The 20,646-nt window shown below is 42.2% G+C and overlaps 1 protein-coding gene across 1 annotated transcript in view; it reads right to left on the bottom strand.

Moving 5' to 3' along the window:
- Positions 1 to 20,646, bottom strand: part of SLC2A13 (solute carrier family 2 member 13) — a 323,937-nt gene that overhangs the window by 218,959 nt on the left and 84,332 nt on the right. The window contains exon 3 of the mRNA XM_090042052.1: positions 18,792 to 19,000. Within this exon, the coding sequence (XP_089898178.1) occupies positions 18,792 to 19,000 (209 nt within the window). The remainder of the gene's footprint in view (positions 1 to 18,791; positions 19,001 to 20,646) is intronic.

The raw sequence follows: 20,646 nt of genomic DNA, 5'->3' as shown, positions 1-20,646 counted from the left end.
GCAACAAGCACAAGAGAAAAGCATAAACATAGCGGCACTATAGAATCAAACTTCTTGTTGAGAGCCAACTTCAACAAGTTGAGGAGACTAGTGGGAGAGGCGCTGGGGTCCTTGAGGGTAGGGGAACTCAGTGTCCAGGACGACTGGCCATTCCCTAAGGAAACGATACTCAGGGCCCAAGGGGTGTCCATCCCAAGAAGAAGCAAGGGGGGCAAGAGTGGCTGAAAGCCCCCCTGGCTCACCAAGGGCATCCGGGAATGCCTGCTTACCAAAAAGGCGGCAGAGGAGTATACATCCTCTGCTCAGGTCTGTAGGGGGGCTGTCAGGAAAGCTAAGGTGGACATAGAGCTAGGACTAGCGTCCAAGATCAAGGATAATAAAAAGTCCTTTTTCAAATATAGAGGGAGGATGGAGAAGGCACCAGGTAATGTGGGGCCCCTGCAAAGTATGTTGGGCAATCTGGTGGTTGCACCAGAGGAGAAAGTGGAACTCTTTAACCAATTCTTCACCTCCGTTTTCTTGTGCAGGGACCAGGACTGCCCCGCTGTGATGCCAGATGGACTCGAGGGGAATGCCTCTAGACCTCAGGTTGGGGAGGACCAGGTCAGAGAGCTTCTGGAGGGGCTGGACGTGTTCAAATCAGCGGGTCCAGATGCTCTCCACCCCAGGGTGTCGAGGGAGCTAGCTGGGTTTATTGCAGGGCCCTTGGCACGGCTTTACGAGTGCTCGTGGTGCTCAGGTCAGGTGCCAGATTATAGGAAGATAGCTAACGTGGTCCCCATCTTCAAAAAAGGGAAGAGAGAGGACCCGGGCAACTATAGGCCTGTCAGTCTTACCTCTATCCTAGGGAAACTGTTTGAGAAGATCCTCAAAGACAACATCTGTGATGGGCCGGCTTCAGGGATGATGTCCAAGGGCAACCAGTACGGTTTCATTAGGGGGAGGTCATGTCGGACCAACCTGATTGCCTTTTATGATCATAGATTTCATAGATTTCATAGACATTAGGGCTGGAAGGGACCTCGGGAGATCATCGAGTCCAGCCCCCTGCCCAAAGGGCAGGAAGTCAGCTGGGGTCATAGGATCCCAGCAAGATAAGCATCCAATTTACTCTTGAAGGTGTTCAATGTAGGTGCTTGAACCACCTCCGCTGGCAGACTGTTCCAGCCCTTGGGGGCTCGGACAGTAAAGAAATTCTTCCTTATGTCCAGCCTGAAACGGTCTTGCAGGAGTTTGTGACCGTTCGACCTCGTCATCCCTTGGGGTGCTCTGGTGAACAGACGTTCCCCCAGATCCTGCTGGTCACCCCTGATAAACTTATAGGTGGCCATCAGATCACCCCTGAGCCTGCGCTTTTCCAGGCTAAAGAGTCCTGTGGCTCTCAGCCTGTCATCGTAAGATCTGTTTTCCTGACCTCTGATCATGCGCGTGGCTCTCCTCTGGACTCTCTCAAGCTTCTCCACATCCTTTTTGAATTGTGGAGCCCAAAACTGGACGCAGTACTCCAGCTGCGGCCTCACCAAGGCCGAGTACAAGGGGAGAATGATGTCCCGGGATTTGCTCGAGAAGCATCTATGGATGCATGCCAGCATTTTGGTCGCTTTACTAGCCGCAGCATCGCATTGCAGGCTCATGTTCATCTTGTGGTCAATGATGACCCCCAAGTCTTTTTCTTCTGTAGTGCTAACCAACGTAGCATTGCCGAGCCTATAAGTGTGCTGCAGGTTTTTCCTCCCAAGGTGGAGAACCTTGCATTTTTCGGTGTTAAACACCATCAGGTTCTCGTCCGCCCATTTGCTGAGCTTGTCCAGGTCAGCCTGGATCACCCGCCTATCTTCTGGCGTGGATGCTTTGCCCCAAAGTTTGGTGTCATCGGCAAGTCCACTCCTGACTCCAATGTCCACATCGTTAATGAAGATGTTGAACAGTATGGGTCCCAGGACAGAGCCTTGAGGGACCCCACTGGTTACAGGGCACCATGATGAGTGACTGCCATCAATCACAACCCTCTGGGTCCGACCACGAAGCCAATTTCCCAGCCAGTGGATAGTGGTGGAGCCAAGGCCACAACTGGGCAGTTTGGCCAAGAGGTGATCATGGGATACCAGATCAAAAGCTTTTTGAAGTCAAGATATATGACATCAATCTCTTCTCCCTTGTCCAGGTGATAGGTCACCTGGTCATAGAAGGAAATGAGATTGGTCAAACAAGACCTACCCGCAACAAACCCGTGCTGGCTATCCCTTAGGATGTTAGCCTGGGCCAGTCCCTCAATCAGGTCACAAAGGCAATGGATGCAGGTGTTGCCATGGACGTAGTCTTTCTAGACTTCAGCAAGGCCTTCGACACCGTCTCCCACCCCATCCTCATTAAAAAACTAGGTGACTGGCATTGATGCCTACACAGTCAGATGGATTGCAGGTTGGCTCAAGGGTCGTACTCAGAGAGTGGTGGTGGATGGGTCATATTCAACCTGGGGGGAAGTGGGCAGTGGAGTCCCCCAGGGCTCGGTCTTTGGGCCTACGCTATTCAATTTCTTCATCAGTGATCTGGACAACGGGGTGAAAAGCAACCTGTTTAAATTCGCTGATGATACTAAAATTTGGGGTGAGGTAAGCACGCTAGTAGGGAGGGAAAAATTGCAGCAAGATCTGGATAGGTTACAGGGGTGGGCTGACATAAACAGGATGCGTTTCAATACTGACAAGTGCAGGGCGCTGCACTTAGGCAGTAGAAACCAGCAGCACACTTACAGAATGGGAAACTCCCTTCTTGAGAGCACGGAGGCAGAAAGGAATCTTGGAGTCATTATTGACTCCAAAATGAACATGGGCTGACAATGCGAGGTCACGGTTGGCAGGACTAACCGGACCTCGTCGTGCATCCATAGGTGCATCTCTAGCAGGGACAAGGAGGTGATCCTCCTCCTCTGTGCAACACTGGTCAGGCCACAGCTGGAGTACTGTGTCCAGTTCTGTGCACCACACTTCAGGAGGGATGTGGACAACACTGAAAGGGTCCAGAGGAGGGCCACCCGCATGATCCGGGGACAACAGGGCAGACCCTACAATGAGAGACTGCGGGACCTGAACCTGTTCAGCCTTCACAAGAGAAGGCTGAGGAGGGACCTGGTGACTGTTTATAAACTCACTAGGGGGGACCAGAAGGGTTTGGGGGAGACACTGTTTCCCCTAGTGCCCCCTGGCATAACAAGGAATAATGGACACAAATTATTGGAGAGTAGGTTTAGATTGGACATATGCAAGAACTACTTCACAGTTAGGGTGGCTAGGAGCTGGAACCAACTTCCAAGGGAAGTAGTGCTGGCTCCTACCTTGGGGATCTTTAAGAAGAGGCTTGATGCCTACCTGGCTGGACTCATTTGAGCCCAGTTTTTCTCCCGCCCAGGCGGGGGGGGGTCGGACTTGAAGATCTACAAAGTCCCTTCTGACCCTACTTCTATGATTCTATGAACTAGCATGCACAAAAGTTAGCATGAACACAGACACACAGAGGACTAAAACAAATAACTCCAGTGTATAAGGACTGCCTATGATTAAGTGTGACCTTCTAAAATTGCCCAACTGCCTGAAGGTCTGTAGGCATTTGTTTTCACCAAAGATACTTAGGAGCCTAAGGTTCCACTAAAGCACATATCCAGAGGCACAGGCATCTAGAATAAGCTGAGCTTCTCACACTCCTAAAGCCATTTAGGTTTCAAAGCCAAGATGTCCCTTCTCCTAAGTCCCATAAAGGGTCTGATCCAGTAGGTGTCCTCAGCTCACATCTACAAACACACGTAACAGTTTAAGATCAGCACAAATAGTACAACACCCTACAACACCTTAATTCAAAACCATAGCCAAAGGAGGAAAGGATACAACAGAAAGGGTGGTGATCTCCTCACAGTTACAGCACTAACCCAAGAGGTGGGATAATCTCAAGTTCTAGGCCCCTCTAACCCTAAAGAAGTTTAAACCCACATCTCTCAGCAGGAAAGTACTTTAACCACTAAACTACAATCTGGTCTGTATGAGGGGACATTCCCTACCCCTCCTATTGATGCTGGCACATAGAGCCAAGTAACAGCCATCACAGGTACCTTGGTTAAAGAAAATAAAATCTATCAGTGTGCAACTATAAAAACCTGCCCTTGGTCATCATGGTTTTAAATTAGGACCTACAGCCCCCTACCAGGACATAGACCAGGGTAAACTGCTTAGTTACTGGCAGTCTCATTCCACAGATAGCAAAGCAGACTCAAATCTTTATAAGTCACAGGGTGGGCTAAGGAGGTGAGACCTTAGATCTCATTTGCCGGGTCCCAACTTTGCAAGAAGGGATTTTGTGCAAACTCAGTTATACCTTCTGTAAAATATGGGGTTGCTGCTGGATTCATTTCCACTGTAACAGGATGAGCTCTTGCTAGATAAAGACAAAATATTGATCATTAGCAGAAGACGTGTGACATATATTCATGGCTTCCTGGTTTCTAGCCCCATTTATATTTTCTCCCAGCCAAAGGAGTATTTTGATGGAGGAAAGCAGCGGGGGAGGGGGGGAAGTATTATGTCCCTATCTTACCTGAAGAGTCAGTTCCCTGGTGTTGTTTCAAAATGACAGCAGCCTCAGCAGGGCTCCTATATGTGGAGCATATACAGAGCAGGAAGAAGCTGAAGAATACTAAGAAATCTAAAGTTCAGTGTTAAAAAGAATTCAGGCACTCGTGTAAATGATCATTTTTTCCATCTCATACTGCAGCAGAACCTGAATGGATTATTTCAGGAAAAAAAGAAAGGAAGAAACCTTTTTAAAGAAACCTTACTGAGGCCACAGGAATGAACGATCCAGATACACAGGAAGACTAGCTTGGCTTAGCAGGGAAATCTTCAGGAAACCAATTCACAAAAAGGAAGCTTATAAGAAGTGGAAAATTGGACAAATGACTAGGGAGGAGTATAAAATTACTGCTTAGGCACTCAGGGATGAATCAGGAAGGCCAAAGCACAATTTGAGTTGCAGCTAGCAAGGGACGCAAAAGGCAACAGGAAGGGTTTCTACAAGCGTGTCAGTAACAAGAGGAAGATCAGGGAAAGTATGGGTCCCTTACTGAATAGGGGAGGCAACCTAGTGACAGATTACATGTAAAAAGCTGAAGTACTCATGCCTATTTCACCTGTTTTCACGAGCAAGATCAGCCCCCAAACTACTGCACCTATCAGCACACTTTGGGGAGGAAGTGAGCAGCCAATAGTAGGGAAAGAACAGGTTAAGGACTATTTAGAAAAGCTGGATGTGTACAAGTTCCTGGGGCCAGAAGTGATACACATGAGGGTGCCGAGAGAGTTGGTCAATGTGACTGCAGAGTTGCTGGCCATTGTCTTTGAGAACTTGTAGGGATCAGGAGAGGTCAAGCACAGTTGGAAAAGGGCAAACATAGTGCCCCCATCTTTAAGAAAGGGAAGAAGGAGGATCCAGGCAACTACAGATGCGTAAGCCTCACCTCAGTCCCTGGAAAAATCATGGAGCAGGTCCTCAAGGAATCCATTACTAAGCAAATGGAGGGAAAAAAGTGATTAGGAATAGTCAGCATGGATTCACCAAGGGTGAGTCATGCCTCATCAACCTGACTGCCTTCTATGATGGCTCTGTAGATGCATGGAGAGCAGTGGATGGGATATAGCTCAACTTCAACAAGGCTTTTGATATGGTTTCCCACAACATTCTTGCAAGCAAGCTCAGGATGTACGGGTTGGATGAATAGACTGTAAGGTGGATAGAAAACTGGGGGGGTCATCAGGCTCAAAGGGTAGTAATATCCTCCCAGGTATGTGGAGACTGGGACCCATCCCAATCTCCAAGTAGCAGGCAAGCAGCAGTCAGGGCAGCACCTAGCCCCCCACCCCTCCTCCGCCCCAACAGGGCCAGCTTGATCTCCCTCCGGTTGGGACGGAGCTGCCTGCTGAGCTGTGACAGCTCCCCCCTTCCTTCCAGAGCTCAGGGCTGAGCCCCTGTGCCCCCTGCCAGACGAGGGATGGCATCCGGGGGAACCTGGAGCTCCATCCAGCTACTGCAAAGAGATAAAGCAGGGCAGCAGCAACCCTGGACTCCTGATGGGCTCAATTTGTTCCTGACAAGGGCGCACATGTAGATGTGCACTGGACAGCACTTTAATGAGCCTGAATTTTCTGCACAGAACATTCAGGCACATTAACTGCACATGCAGATGCTCCCAATAATCTCTATTCTATCCACATGCATAAATGATCTTGACAAGTGCCTTGAAGTGTCTCTCTAATGGATAAAGAGAAGATTTGTAGCTTGTCAAAGTGGAATCAAATGCTTTAAATTAATTCTTAAAATTAATTTCCTCCAATTGATGATTCAATTTATTTTTGTTATTTAAAACTGTCAGATTTTGACTATGTTAACTTCCAGATAATTTGTTACACTATTTGGACTTGACACATGCACATGGTTTTTATATTATGGGGATTCATACATTTACCTTACTAAAAGGGCCACATACAAATTAGTGCATTATTTCTTAATCTCACTTTATTAGATTGAAAATACATATGAAATCACCACTTTTTCTTTTCCCTACCATTTCAAATACTGGAAACTCTTAGAAAGACTATTGGGAAAACTACTGTGCTCATCACCATAACAACTAAACCAAACACTTGAACACCGTATTTTTAAACAAAAAAGTGATTGGCAATTTTCAGTGGCTGTTGATGATATACAGATGTATTTTAACAAGTGTAGCAGTAATATCTCAATTTCATTATTGCTTATTTATGATGTGTTATTGTGATAAATTTCTTTATATCTGTTGTGTTAAAATAATATTTAATTTTTTAAAATAAACTGAAAACCTGTTTTGGTAGCTCAAGTAACAATTCTGTCTTGAACTAAAATTAATACAGCTAATAGTACTAGAGAAGGAAAGATACATAGTTGACATCATCCACCGTGTCAAGTCAAACAGCCTATTTGTAACTGGCGAGTTTATCTAAGAAACATTTTTGGATCCAACCTCATGACGTTCTTTTCAAGTCTGGGGGTAGGAAAAGAGGCCAGAAACTTTTGTCATGTGTGTGAAAATGGTATAGGTTGTTCATAACTGTCTGAAAACAATCAGTTATCAAAAGCACTTTCATCTGGTAGCAAAAATTTCAAAACCAAGAGCTTTTCTAAAAGGCTTTATTTAAAAATAAAGGTTTTTTATGACACACATTCCTAATGTATCCACCATACAGTACAAAATGTTTGTAACATACCGTCTGTGTACCAGCCCAGACACACCCACATATTTTCCAACACTGGCAGAAGCTAAACAGGGAATATTTTCGTTTCCTTGGAGGCATATTTCTCATTCTCATTTCTTGGGCTTGTCAAAAGACAGTGCTGCATGGACCAGCTGATATTTTGTATTTGATGTACAAGAAATACTGATGATTGATTGCAGATAGGAAGGAATCTTTCTTGGGAAATGGGAAAATGAAGATTGTAGGCTGGACAATGTTCTCCAAGTCTTTGAAAATCTTCAAGTTAATTAGTCTCACCTTTCCTGTAACTATTCTGCATGGCAGTAAAGGCCAACAATTTTAAAATTAAGTTTCTTTTCCAAATGTTCTAAAATTTTATGTTAAGTTATATACATTTTGACTGCATATCAAACTCCTTGAACATAATACATTTTATTATAAAGCACTGGAATACTACATTACTGTACAGTTTACAACAGCATTTCTTAAGTGATTTTTTATGGCCAAATTCTGTAGCCTTTTTCTCCTTTAACCAAGCTCCTTGCAGGTCAAAGGGAGGCACCTAAATAAATAACAAGTTAGGGGGCTCCAGGGTTAAGCAGCTGCTGGGAAGCACATTGGAATTGCCATTTTGGATTTAGGCACCTAAATTCTACGCGTCTTGTTTCAGGGTGCAGGTCCTAGTCTGGATCTGGTCCCACGGCACTGAAAGCATACCAACCACATTCTGGTTAAAAAATAGCAGCTCCTCCTGAATGAGCTAGGCACAACTACTTCAAAGGCATTCATCCAGAAATCAGAGATGTCTGCCTGCTCTACAGTGGATTATTGTTCAGGGAGTTTGCTTCAAAAAGATAATTTCCAGTATTTAAAGCTTTAAAAAAATTGAAACACTCTAGTCGCTAGTGGCTTTCTCTTATGATTTGCATTGTCCTTCTCCTCTGCTGTAATTAGAGGAGAGACAACAATTTCTTGCTTTGCTCAATTCTGTTTATTTGTGGCACACATTCTTCCTCCCCACTCCTCTCCCCTCCCCAATTTCTAACTGCCTTTTTTAAATAATGCTTTTAGATATCTCTTAATATAGGGCCAAGAAATTCTCTGGTATGGGGTGCTAGTAGAAGCCATTTCAGTTTTAACAAAAACCAAACTTTTAAAGTGTTAATAAAATGGGCATAGGACAAAAGTCATCATTTAAAATCTAGCTGGCCTCCAACACACTCCTTTATAGAATGGTTGTGCCCAGGGACCTGGAACATTACCAGGACTGTGTTTTTGCTAGGCATTATATATTAATTCCAGAAATAACTTAAAATCTAAGAAATCAAAAATTCAATATAATCAAGAAAAGCTCTCTAGATTTGACTGCCTTTAAAAACTGATTTCTTTACTCCCAAGATTATTTTGAAAGCTGCCAGCTTTATTCCAATTAGCAATAATCAGAACCACCTACATCTTAATTGTACTTTTATTGCCACAGAAATTTTTATTTGTTTTAACAAGACTGAAAATATGGAAAAATATATTGACCCATCTAATAGTCCATGCAGTACAGCAAACAATAATTCAATGTAATAAGTCTCCATACATGACCACTTGCAAGTAAACCATATTCATGTCAGTTGCAAGAAAATTATATTTATTCTGTAGATCATTTTTGCTTTAACTTTAGCAATGGTAATGTCACCTATTGTATGGGAGTGTAAATTGACATATTCTATTTTAAAAAATAGTTTGATTACCTCACAATTCATATTCAGAAAAAAGTATTGTCAGATTATCACTCAATAAAAGTTTAAGTACTGAAGAAAGTTTATTTGCATTCAAAACATAACCCTCCCCACAAAGAATAAATTACATTGCATAAATTCAAAACAAACCCACCAAAACAGACTCTTGGCTCCTCCCCACCCCTGTAAGAAAAAACCCTCCAGCTCCCTGATTCAGGTTAATCAATTCAGATAATTTAGGAGCACAAGATAGATCTGCAAACATCCTTTCAACCATAACATGATCTTCATGTAGTGCAGAATTCAAGTATTGTTCTTCCTGGGAACATACGATTAAGAGATGGTTTGTCTTCTCACATCGCTACAGTTATCAAGTTACAAGCACTATGTGATGATTCTGGAAAAAATTCCTTAAGAGTAGACTCCACCTATAATGAATCCCACCAGTGTCGCTGCATCACAAAACAGCTTGATCATCAGAACCAAACTGCTGTAAAAGTAGTTCCCATTTCATATATTGCTGCTGCACTCAATGTTAAAGATCAAGGTTTGTTCTGTCCCTGTAAATCTAGTCAACTGCCAAAAAAACCCAACAACAAACAATTAAAAATAGTTTCAAATAACACACTGACTTGAATTCTTTAGCTATTTTTCGAGTTTTACTGTCACAATTCCTTATTTAAAACATTCTTCTTTCACTATAATGTGAAATGTTGAAGTTACTCCATCATTATATCAAAAAAGAAGTTGACACCATCATACAACACAAAGTAAACTGAAAGAAGTCAATACTGGCTTCCATACCCTATCATTTCTGCCTCCACAGAACTAGGAAAATTCCATAACTAAGATACTTGTTTATGGAAAAATGAGTTCCATCCACCATTATTTACCTCCGCAGTTACAACAGGCCTGGACCCAGGGCACATAGGTAGGCAGCAGTTATCTCAGGGTAGCTGCACACAGTAGGCAGCTACCCTAGTACCTTATCTACCATTAGGTGGCATGGGAACAGATAACAGCTTTATTTCATGGGACAAATGGCTACTTTGGGATAAGCTGTAGAGACCTCTCTTGCACCAGCACAACTTATTATACCGGTATAAGTTTTCCCTTTGTTTTTTTCTATGTAGCCACACCAGATAAGTTACTGGTTACTGTAAAGGCAAATTATACCAGTGTACAAATGTTGGGTCTACCCCTTCATTGTACGTACTAAGTTACCTCTGACCTTCTTGAGCCCAAAATGATTGCCCCTAAAACTAGAAAGATAAAATAAAAATCCTTTTACAAGAATACTGGAAAATGAAATTTTGTTTTAACATGCTTTGATCTCCCAACAATGTATACTAGAAATGATGGCTGGAGTGTTGTAGCTATCAAGGAAATACTGCCTCAACTAAAAACACTTGGTTTGAGTGCTCAATGTAACTTTTTTAAGCATGCTTGAATTTTACACCTAGGTGCACAGCATTTTCTGGAAAAATAAAAGTCCCAAAATGGACAAAAACCTAAAGAGAACAACATTTCTACCCCTTACATGTCTGCTTATTTTTAAGTAAAACTGAGCTACTGATTTTTACTACTGCAGATATTTCTGGAAGTGAATTTAAAAAAAAGAAAGTTTGTAGCTATTTGTGGAAGTAATTTGAAATGCCTTTGTTGGAAAACAGAGGGGGGGAGTGGATAACAGTCTTCAAATATGTAAAGGGGAATTAGAAAGAGAATGGAAATAAGATGCAGGAGACAAGCTTAAGGACAAGAGCCTCTGCTGAAGTGTGAAGAAATTTAGTTAGAAAGTTCTTCCAAATCTCTAAACTATAAGAGTGGTTAAACATTGAAACAGGCTACTAGAGAGGTTGCTGAATCTCTATCCCTGGAAGTTTTCAACAGCAGGTTAGACAGAATTGGCTGACATGGTTTAGTCAGAGAAGTTCCTGCCTTGAAGAAGGGGGCTGGACTGAGGTCCCTTCCAGCCCTACTTTCCTAGGACCCTATGAAATGTTTGGATACATATCTTATAAAAAAAAAAAACCCAAAACCCCAAATTGAACAATAGCATATAATAACAGTCAACTTTAAACACCAAATGTTGAACTATCAGAAAGCCATGGAACAAAATTTACTAAAATACCTTAAATACTTCCCAAACACAAAATAAATCCAAGCAAATGCAATCTCTCTGTAGATATCTGACAAGCAGAAAGACGGGCTAGATTAGATAAATTATTCATTGTGGTTTAGTAACTGAGCATTAATTACCATGCATCTCTCATCCACAAGGAAGTCCTCTCTGCAGATGCTCCACACCTAAAATATTACTTTGCCATTTTTGTACTTTTACAATCACAATTGTGTGTGAACAAGGATATGTCACCCAAAGTCAGCTGTGTCTATTGCGTTACTGCATCCACCCACATTCCAACTGAAGAAAAGTGAACAGCCCACAGGTTCACTTGTGAAGGAAAATAAAAAAGTATCAGTGTACTCTGGCTTGTTTCTTTCAAGAATACAAGCAAACAGGAAACATTTTCTTATTAAGTGGACCGTACACAAGATTAACACACTACAAGTTGGCTGATATACATTTTCTGTACCAAGCATCTAATAATGAAGACATTTGTTGGAGAATGATTTCATGGTACTATCTAAAAAACAAAGCTAGAAACCTAATATTTTCATCACAAAACCAGTAAGAAGTACTGTTGAGAAATCCCTGACCATCAAGAAAAGGCATTTGAATCAGACCATCGTCATAGGAACTATTAATAGTCAAATAGGTTGAGAAGTGGCACAAGTACCAAATCTTGCTTTCAGTCACCCAGTGAAGGATGAAAACAAAAACAATGAGTAGAAATGAAGAAAAAAAAAATAGCAAACTCTGACCAGATGGTCATGATGCAGGGAAAACTGCAGTCTTTCATCTGGCTGCAAGAGAAAGGCTCCGACCACTTGCTTTCTAAGTGCTGAGCAATAGAAAGGTGCAGTTATATCTAGTGAAGAGGGGATGATAGGTGGTCTTCTCTTTAAACTGTAGCAGATTGTTAAGAGACAATCTTTTAACAGGAAAAGGTTTGGGAACACCAGAGATGAAAAGAACTGCAGTGAGATTTAAAATAGGCTCTCTCACAAGAGAAAGGGAATCCAACAGATGCACAATTCACTGCAGAAGTTGTCTAAAGACATGAGGGGCTGTCTCAATCACCATCATGAAAAAGCAAGGCTTTAAGTAGAATAGCTGTGCATGTACACCCCTTAGAATCTTTTTTTCTCTGTACTTTTCTTCCTTGCTGTTAAACAATACTTCATTTAAGAGTCTGATCACTGCATACCACTGTAAAAACTCCCAAAAGAAAGAAATACAGGTGGTCAAAAGAAAAAAGTAAGGTCAACTGGACACACAAGTCAGCATGTCCAAGGGTGCCTAAGATGGCAAAACTGTAGCATTTCCTAGTCTTATCTCCTAGTCTAACCAATAATTGAGGAATGCAGTTAGGATGAAAACAGATGTTGCCTTTGTGCCACCATAAGCTGTAAGCAAACAGATGCCCTAGTCCCTCGTGCCCAAAAATGTTGTTGTGACCAAAGGTAGTCACAGTTTGTAACACCTTAAATGAGAGGACAACTGTTTGCTTATCGCACACCTTGGGAATTCCCCTGCTATCAAGCTGCCATGCCCTGCCCTAGAGAGCATCTTTGCAGACTGCTGTTCCCCAAGTTGGGGAGTAGTACCCACAGCCTTTGTCTGGAAGGATTGGGCCCCTGAAGCACCAGAAGCAGCAGGGGCCTGATCCTGTGGGACAATGGCAACATCTGTAGATGCCAATAAAGTGGATTAGCTCTGCCAAAGCATGCCCTAACACAGCTGATGCCACTCCAAAGACAGCATCTGTTTATGCCCTTAGAGAGGTCAGCAAAAACGAAAGAGGTAAAGTTAGCTCTGTAGCAACAGTACCTATAAATTTAGGGAAGAAACAATAAAGTAATATTAAAAAAGATGTATGCTGCAATGACTAATGTCTGAACAGATGTCTTCATAAACAAGAAACTATATTCAACTTCTTCACTAGTCCTTTCATTGTAGAATGTTCAATTAAGTAAATGTGTAGGCTTTTTATTCATTAAATTAAATCAATGTTAGTTCCACTCATCTTCACAAGATTTGACAGCAAAACTACAAGATTCTCTCTAACTCTAGCTGTCAGACCATGTTCTGCAACTGAACAATGAATCATATTCCTAACTTAGTGAAGTGTTACAATTTCTTCCTAGCAGCCTAAGAAAATTTTCCCCTTATGTACATTAACATTTCTGCACAACACCGTGTATTTTGCCTAAGTCCCTGCTACATATCAATATGCAACTCAAGTGGGACTATCCTTGGAATTGTATATTCAGTTCAGATACTGGATCTGCAGGGAAATAGTGAAGAAGCAGACTTTTCCCTTTTAATTAACTGAGCTCTTGAATATTATTTGCAATTCTGAATGAGCATAATTTCATCTCCTCTTCCACACAATATGGATCAGCCTTTTATATTTACATATGCTTATTTCTCATCAGAAATGATATCACATAAAAACAAAAGGTTCAGAGAGGATTTGGGCTGTCAAATGTCTCTCTCCTCCCCTCGCACACACAAGCTAACACACTAGATGAGGAATTTCAAAGCTGTTTCCCTATTTCTGCCAAAAATCAATATGAATATCTAAACGTATTAATTTACTATTTGATTATGCTATGTACTCAACCAATCCAGCCTGAAATTGAACTAGTTATCAGGATGCTCTGTTTTCAGTGGTTATTCTACACCAAAACCAGTATTTAAAAAAAATTCAATCTTTGGCAAACAAGTTTTCTTCAGAAGCTTCAACAGATTCTGACCCCAGAACTACGGACAGGTCTAATACTGGTAGACATCACTACCTGTTTCCTAAACACAGCAGGAATGAAACAAGAGACTGTATCTTTGACCCTTTTCTGGGCAACATCTGGCCCCAAAGCTCTCTTGGATTTTCTCAGAGCCATATTCCCAGGTGTTTCATCTGATTTTCTACTTCTCTGTTTTTCTCTCTCTTCTCTTTTAGACACACAAATCTTCAAAAAACCACCATCAGAAATACTCCTTTGCGCATCTGCCCTTTTTTTGGGTGGTGACACATACCTATGTTCAGCGAGGAGTCCAACAGTTCAAAGCTACTTAGTTCCAGAAACAAACCTGATTTTTTTTCTTTAAGCAAACTATTTAAATGAAGGGCAACACCCACATCCAGCCCCCAGCAGGGCTGGGTGCTACTCTCCCCATTGCTCTTGTGCTGCTACTTCCCAGTTCTTAGTGTTCTCCCTTCCTCTTCCAGTTCTCCAGCTTCTGCTTGCTGCCCCTGAGGGCAGAACAGGGTAGGGTGGGGCAGGGTACGACAGCACAGCCCAAAGGACTAAGGGAGCCCGTGGCCAGGGGGTCTGGAGATTTGATGCAGCACAACGGGTGTTATCTGCCACCTTGCACCATGCAGGAAGGAACCATGTGGCACAACACAGTATGCAACCCTCAGAAGCTGAACAGCCCTGCTGTAGCTGAGGATGACTGGTGTGTGCTGATGAGCTTTCAGAAGACTGGTTGAAACCAAGGCCTTGTTTTACATTATGTGGCCATAACAAGACACCTGACAACACCACAAGGGCTTGTTTTTATCAGTTAGGTGAACTAGCTCTTCTAAATGACAGAATTTTGCCAGAAGAAATTCTCACCCAACACATCCTCTCTCCAACATAGCTATGTTGGCAAAGCTTTGCTTGAAGATCAGACCGAAGTCTCTGATTTACTCCTATTTTTCAGCTTTCCAGTTGGATTTTTTTTAAGATTTACCAAATTGTTCCTACATTTTAAATCTACTGCAGGAGTAGCACAGAACTGGTATCCTGGAAGTAATTCTATTTGTAAGAGTCTGTTACATGCTTTTAAAATGTCAACCATACTATTGAAGCTAACAAAATTATAAAAAACTAAAAAATAAATCCCAATATAAACTTTAGTTATTGAAAGCATCTGCTGATTCTCTTAATCTGTCATTTTTTTTAAAAATAAACTCCTTTCTAATCCTACTAGAAACATCTAAACCAATAACAGCTTGAAAAACTCAATTTATTAACTATGAGAAGAGCTAGATTATTTTTCTGCCCTTTCCCTGTCTAGAAGGGCAAACAGAAAAGACAAAACATTAAAGCACAGGTGTGTAAATCTAAACTACTTATTGAATGCCTGTAGGGCACTCTGCCTTCAAGAGACCTGTAAAGGAGTCCTGTTTTTCTTGGCTTTAGGATTTTGTTCTGGATTTTATTCCTGAATCATACAATGCTCTGAAGACTATTTGACCTTTAAAGGTCATTGGCCTTCATTTTCTGATTAAAACTCCAGACTAGTCTGGAAAACTGGGTTTTGAGAAAGTAAGAAAAGCATATCCATACAGGGCTGTCAGAAAGTTAACTGTTAATAAGTCCAAAAAGTTTGCTAAAACCTCTCCCTGACAGTATAGAAAAGCTACTGGAAATTTGTAGTAATTGTGGGAAGGTTTAGGGATGTTTCAGTAATGTTCTATCCAGTCAGAAATGACGAAATATATATCCTTTCAAATGTTTTCAAGTTACTTAGCATCCTGAGAATGGAATATTTGTTCACATTACACTCACTACACTTTCATCAGGGAAGACTGGGGATATAACAGACAAATTCAAGGAGCCATTTAAGGCTTTGTTAACAGATGGAAAGAGATAGCTTATCTACTGCTTACCATTTTAAACGTGGTACCTAGATGACATCTTCAGTATCCATGGCTGAACACTCATAGAAGTCATTTTTTAGCTTCACAGACTCATGCTATGTTGCTTACTAGACTCCTTAAGCATTTTGAGAACACTAGGTGCCTTCATATCTTATTAGCCTAGAATTGTGGGTTATCCAAACAGCATTCTTTGACTTCCAGTCAAAGCAAACCAAAGTCCTGTTAGGAAGATGGGTGACCAGATGAAAAAGGTTCCTGTTCTTGTGAGGAAACAAGGTGCTACTGAACTCAATTTCTTGCAATACTAAGAAGGAAAAAACAGTTCACCTATATACAGGACATGCTCCTACCTCACTCCCTACAAAGCATAAAAACCAAGAATATACCACTACTCAAACCGTTCTCAGCATTTGTTACATGTGATCAACAGGAATTTCAGGTTGAGCTGCCTACTGTAACTTGCCTATTCTTAGGTTTTCCTGCAGGAACTTTTGTACAAGTCCCTTGTTACCTCTAATTCAGAGACTCAAGCTCATCTTATTCCTTAGTTACAGATAAGAGATTTACCTAACAGCTTGAGTCAGCTGTAACCAAGTGGGTTTTATGTAGTTTTCTGATCCCCAAGATCAGACATCTCAGCAAAGCCCTGGATTCCTGATCAATTAAACCCAAATTTCAGCAGATGTCCATACCAGTAGTCATGCCAATACTCACAGCCAACATCCAACAGGAATAAAACCCTACACTGAGAGACAAAGCAAAATCTCTTAGGGATAAAAGGCATTCTCTTGAGGTACTAGTACTCAGGTTGTTAGTAGAAAAGAATTCCTGACCCAATTAATTTGAAACCCTTTTTGGTACAAGCTAAAACCAAGTTTCTAACTGAATTGACTTTACAAAATAGTGTACCCTCATAGAAGCCATGGGTATGGGGTACCTATATTTGAGTGCCTGGTGTGGACCAAAGACTCAAATACAAGGCCTCTGCAATCCAGGCTACATTGAAGCATTGGGGGAGGAGGGCGGGGAGTGTCTCTTTCCTTTGTTTGTTTGTTTTTCAGTCATATTTCTTCAAAAGGCATCACATTTGCCTCTGAGGAACCAGAAATTTTCCAAAACTTCCTAAATATTTAATCCAGCCCAGCCTTAATTTAGATATTTTGGAAATCCTCCTCAAAATGAAGATGTCACCAATGTATTTTCAAACTAGTCAATTGGCTTTGACAGAAGGAATTTGATTATCTTGCATCAGAGTGAAAATTTAAAGATATGCAATCATTCCCACCAGCTCTCAGTGATCAGAAAAGTCCTTCTATTCATTTTTTAGAAACACTGAATGCATCTACATGTGCACTTTACTGAGGAGTCAGCTAATTAGCTCCACAGTAAGGTGTCATCATCTACACAAGTGCTGGTATTAGAGTGCAGTAAATTAATTAACTACTCCATAAGACAGTATCGTCAGGGAAACAGGCTTGGTGCATCAGCCATATAGCTCCACAGTTTCAGCGCTCTTGTGCCCCAGCCAGCCCCAACACTACCAGATGCCGCCACCTGGAGGCCAGAGCTGAACCTCGAAACCTACTGCCAACCCAGGGGTTGTTCCACCCCAGCTCAAAGTGTTGCTTCCCTGGGTGTACGTGTAGATGCTGTGCCCAGGAGCAATGTACTCCAACTGCTCCACAGTTTATTGTGTTGCATTAATTGCATGTGTAGATATTCCCATTGAGTTTCAAGGGTGATTTTGTATTTCTTGCTTTCCTACTTAACTATTGTAGTTTTTGTACAAAAGATGACATAGAAAACCCTGCAGTAGTCAAGGGGGCTACTCTCACACGTAAGGTCAAAGATGCACAAAAGTATTTGCAGGACCAGGGGCTAAAGACATAAAAGACTTGTAAAGGATCTGAATCAAACATATCACACCTTAAGGTAAAATGAAAGGACCTCAAGAGACTGTTTGTTAAGGTGTTATTTCTATTTGAGTAAATTCTGCCAATGACAGTTTACCAAGATGGCTTAGCCAGGACACAGACTCAAGATAATGTCAGACAACTGAGGGACTCATCCTTCAGCCTTCTCCAGTTTCTCTCTCTACCCTGCTTGGTTTCCTTCATCCCATTTACACCCTTCTTTACTAACATTTTATTTAGCCTATTAATGTTCATCTATTACTGATTTATTTAACCCTACTGGCCAGAAGCTGGCAACCTTTAACAATGGAAGGCCATCACTTGTGACACAGCTGCTGCACCAGGCATCCAATCCCCTCTACATCACCCCAGCCCTTCCCTGCTCTTTGCTGAGAGCTGCTCTGATGCCGCCCTACTGCAGCCTCAGCTTACCACTGCTACCAGTTGCCGTTGAATTCCATCACCAATGGCAAATCAGTAGCCCCAAATCCAGTGGCATGGGTTAGCACAAGCTGCAGGAGGGGACTGCAGTATAGAACAGCCCTTGGCATAGAACAGAGAAGACTGACATGGCTGCTGCTGGATGCTGTACAGGGGATCAGGAGCATATATAGTTGACAAATGCATAGCAAAGTGGGGGGAGAAAGTGCCCCCTCTGGAACAGGCTTGATGTGATCTCTCATAGGCCATATCTGGCCCACAGACTGCCAAACCCTGATATCTGCAATATGTTGGAGCAAAAATCTGCATCTCAATTCTGTTTTAAAAAGATATTAATGACCTATAATGCCTTCCTTATTTCTTGTTTAGACATACATTTTTACATGATTATATTAAAATCAAAAAAATGAAAGGGATATAATTTAGAATCCAATTTAAAATTTGTCTCACTTCCCAAGTGAAGACAGCAGAATGGAAGCTTAAAATTGTACAGAATGAAGATGTAAATGATCAACTTATCGATGTTTAATACTGCCAAGATTACTGAAGGAAAGAAATTAAATTAAATTACTACAGAGGACAAATCTCAGGATTTCCAATTATTTTTTCTCCTTACTGAGAAAGAGAGAGAAGAACAATACACAGCCACTCTACCTGCTCCAACTTCTTTTTCTTCTTCTTCAATGTTGTTCTTGATACTGTCGTATTCTTCATCAATTGCCTGGTTACCACGCATCTGAGAAAGAATTCTTCGTGCTTTCTGAGTCTGGCCTTTCTGAATGAGCCAGCGGGGGCTTTCAGGAAGAAACAAGAAGCCAAGAAATTGTATAATTGCGGGAACTGCTGAGAGGCCCAGCATGTACCTGCAAACAAACAAAAATCTCTTTTATCCAAATTTATAAAATTCTCTTTTATTAACAATATAAACTACAAGCACTCAGGTTCCCATTAGACAACTTCTTAAAACATATCATGCTGCTTAAGTAGTCAAATAGGTGAGTGTATGCTTTACATAAACAGCTCTGTGATATTTCTGTCAGCATCTAAAGATATTCATCCTGCTGAAGTCTAACCGTAGCATAAAAAAGTTGTAGTATTCTTTAGGAATACCCAGCTTTGAATTTCAGCTCTACGATTATAGCATGGTTTTACATATACCTGCCCTTATGGTACATGTCACTTCTCAGCAGTCTAGTTACCATCAACAGAAGACCCAAAAGAAATAAATTACCATTTCTACAGAATAATGACGCTCTAAAACATACCAGGCTCCTTAAAAAAAAATTGCTTGGCAAAGAATAGGTCTCAAACACACACACACACACACACACACACTACAGCAGTATTCCCAAACCTAAATGCTTAGCTGAGCAACCCAGAGGATCCTCTAAGATTAGGAGCATACCCAAGGATTTGTATTTACTAGAGTAAATCGGGTCTAAAATTTACTAAAGTCAATGGAACCACACTGATGTGATATCAGAGCAGGGGCAGGCAATTATTTTGAATGGAGGACCACTTGACATATTTTGGTGAGCTGCCAAGGACCAAAAGGGTACCCCCACCCCTTGACAGGTGCCCTGCCCCCCTGGTCACCATCTTGGGACCAAATGTCCGCCCCCCTATCCGCTGACTTTTGCCATCAGAAATCCCTCCCCTTGCCCCCAGAAGCTCTCCTTTTGCAAAGGGGGTTTGCCATCTTGGAACTGGAAAAAAACAAATTATATACTAAAAATCAAACAAACAATGACAATAATAGATTTTAATTTTAAAAATATTTTTGTTCTGACTTGTGCATATATAGAGGTGATTACATAATAGCTCGAAATGAAGTCTTACTCTTGTATATGGTGAGGGGTGTGAATGGGTATGAGGTTTGTGGGGGGGTTGTGTGGGTACATATGGTGTGCGGGGGGATGTGTGGGTACTTTGGGTCACGTCTGTGGAGATGTGGGGGGGCTGTGGGGAGCAGGTGGCTGGGGGTATCTATGGAAGTGGGTGTGTGCATAGAGCAGTGAACAGGGCTCCCCTCAGAGGCATGGGTGTGTGTGTTTAGGGGTGCATGTGGGGAGGGGTGTGGCATTTGTGGAGGATGTGAAGGAGGGTATAGGTGGGTGCAGTGTTTGTGGGGTGTGTGATTGTGTGCGGACAAGGGTTTGTGGGTATGGTGGGGTGTACATGGGAGCCCCCACACCCACCCCCGAGAGGGTCAGCACCCGCCCCCATCTTGCAAACAGTGTTCCCCCTAAGATGTGTGGCATGTGCAGCCACGCCTGGCAGTGCGGCATGAGCGCACCTGCACAGGTGTGCACACCACACAACTTAGAGGAAATGCTTCCCACAAGAGCCCAGAGACTGTGAGCCCTGGGGCACCTCCCCACCACTGCCAACAGTGTGCAGCCCCAGCCCCACCCCTGCCTGCTCTGGATTCCCCCTGACTGAAGTGGATCAGCCAGAACCTGGGTACAGCCCCAACCTGGCCTGCCCCACGTCTGTTCTACACCAGCCA

The sequence above is a fragment of the Crocodylus siamensis genome, chromosome 4 (assembly GCF_052110815.1).
Source record: "Crocodylus siamensis isolate JL-2025a chromosome 4, ASM5211081v1, whole genome shotgun sequence".
NCBI classification, from domain to species: domain Eukaryota; kingdom Metazoa; phylum Chordata; order Crocodylia; family Crocodylidae; genus Crocodylus; species Crocodylus siamensis.
Note: the sequence above shows the minus strand (reverse complement) of the source record. Positions and strands in the feature narration are given on the sequence as shown.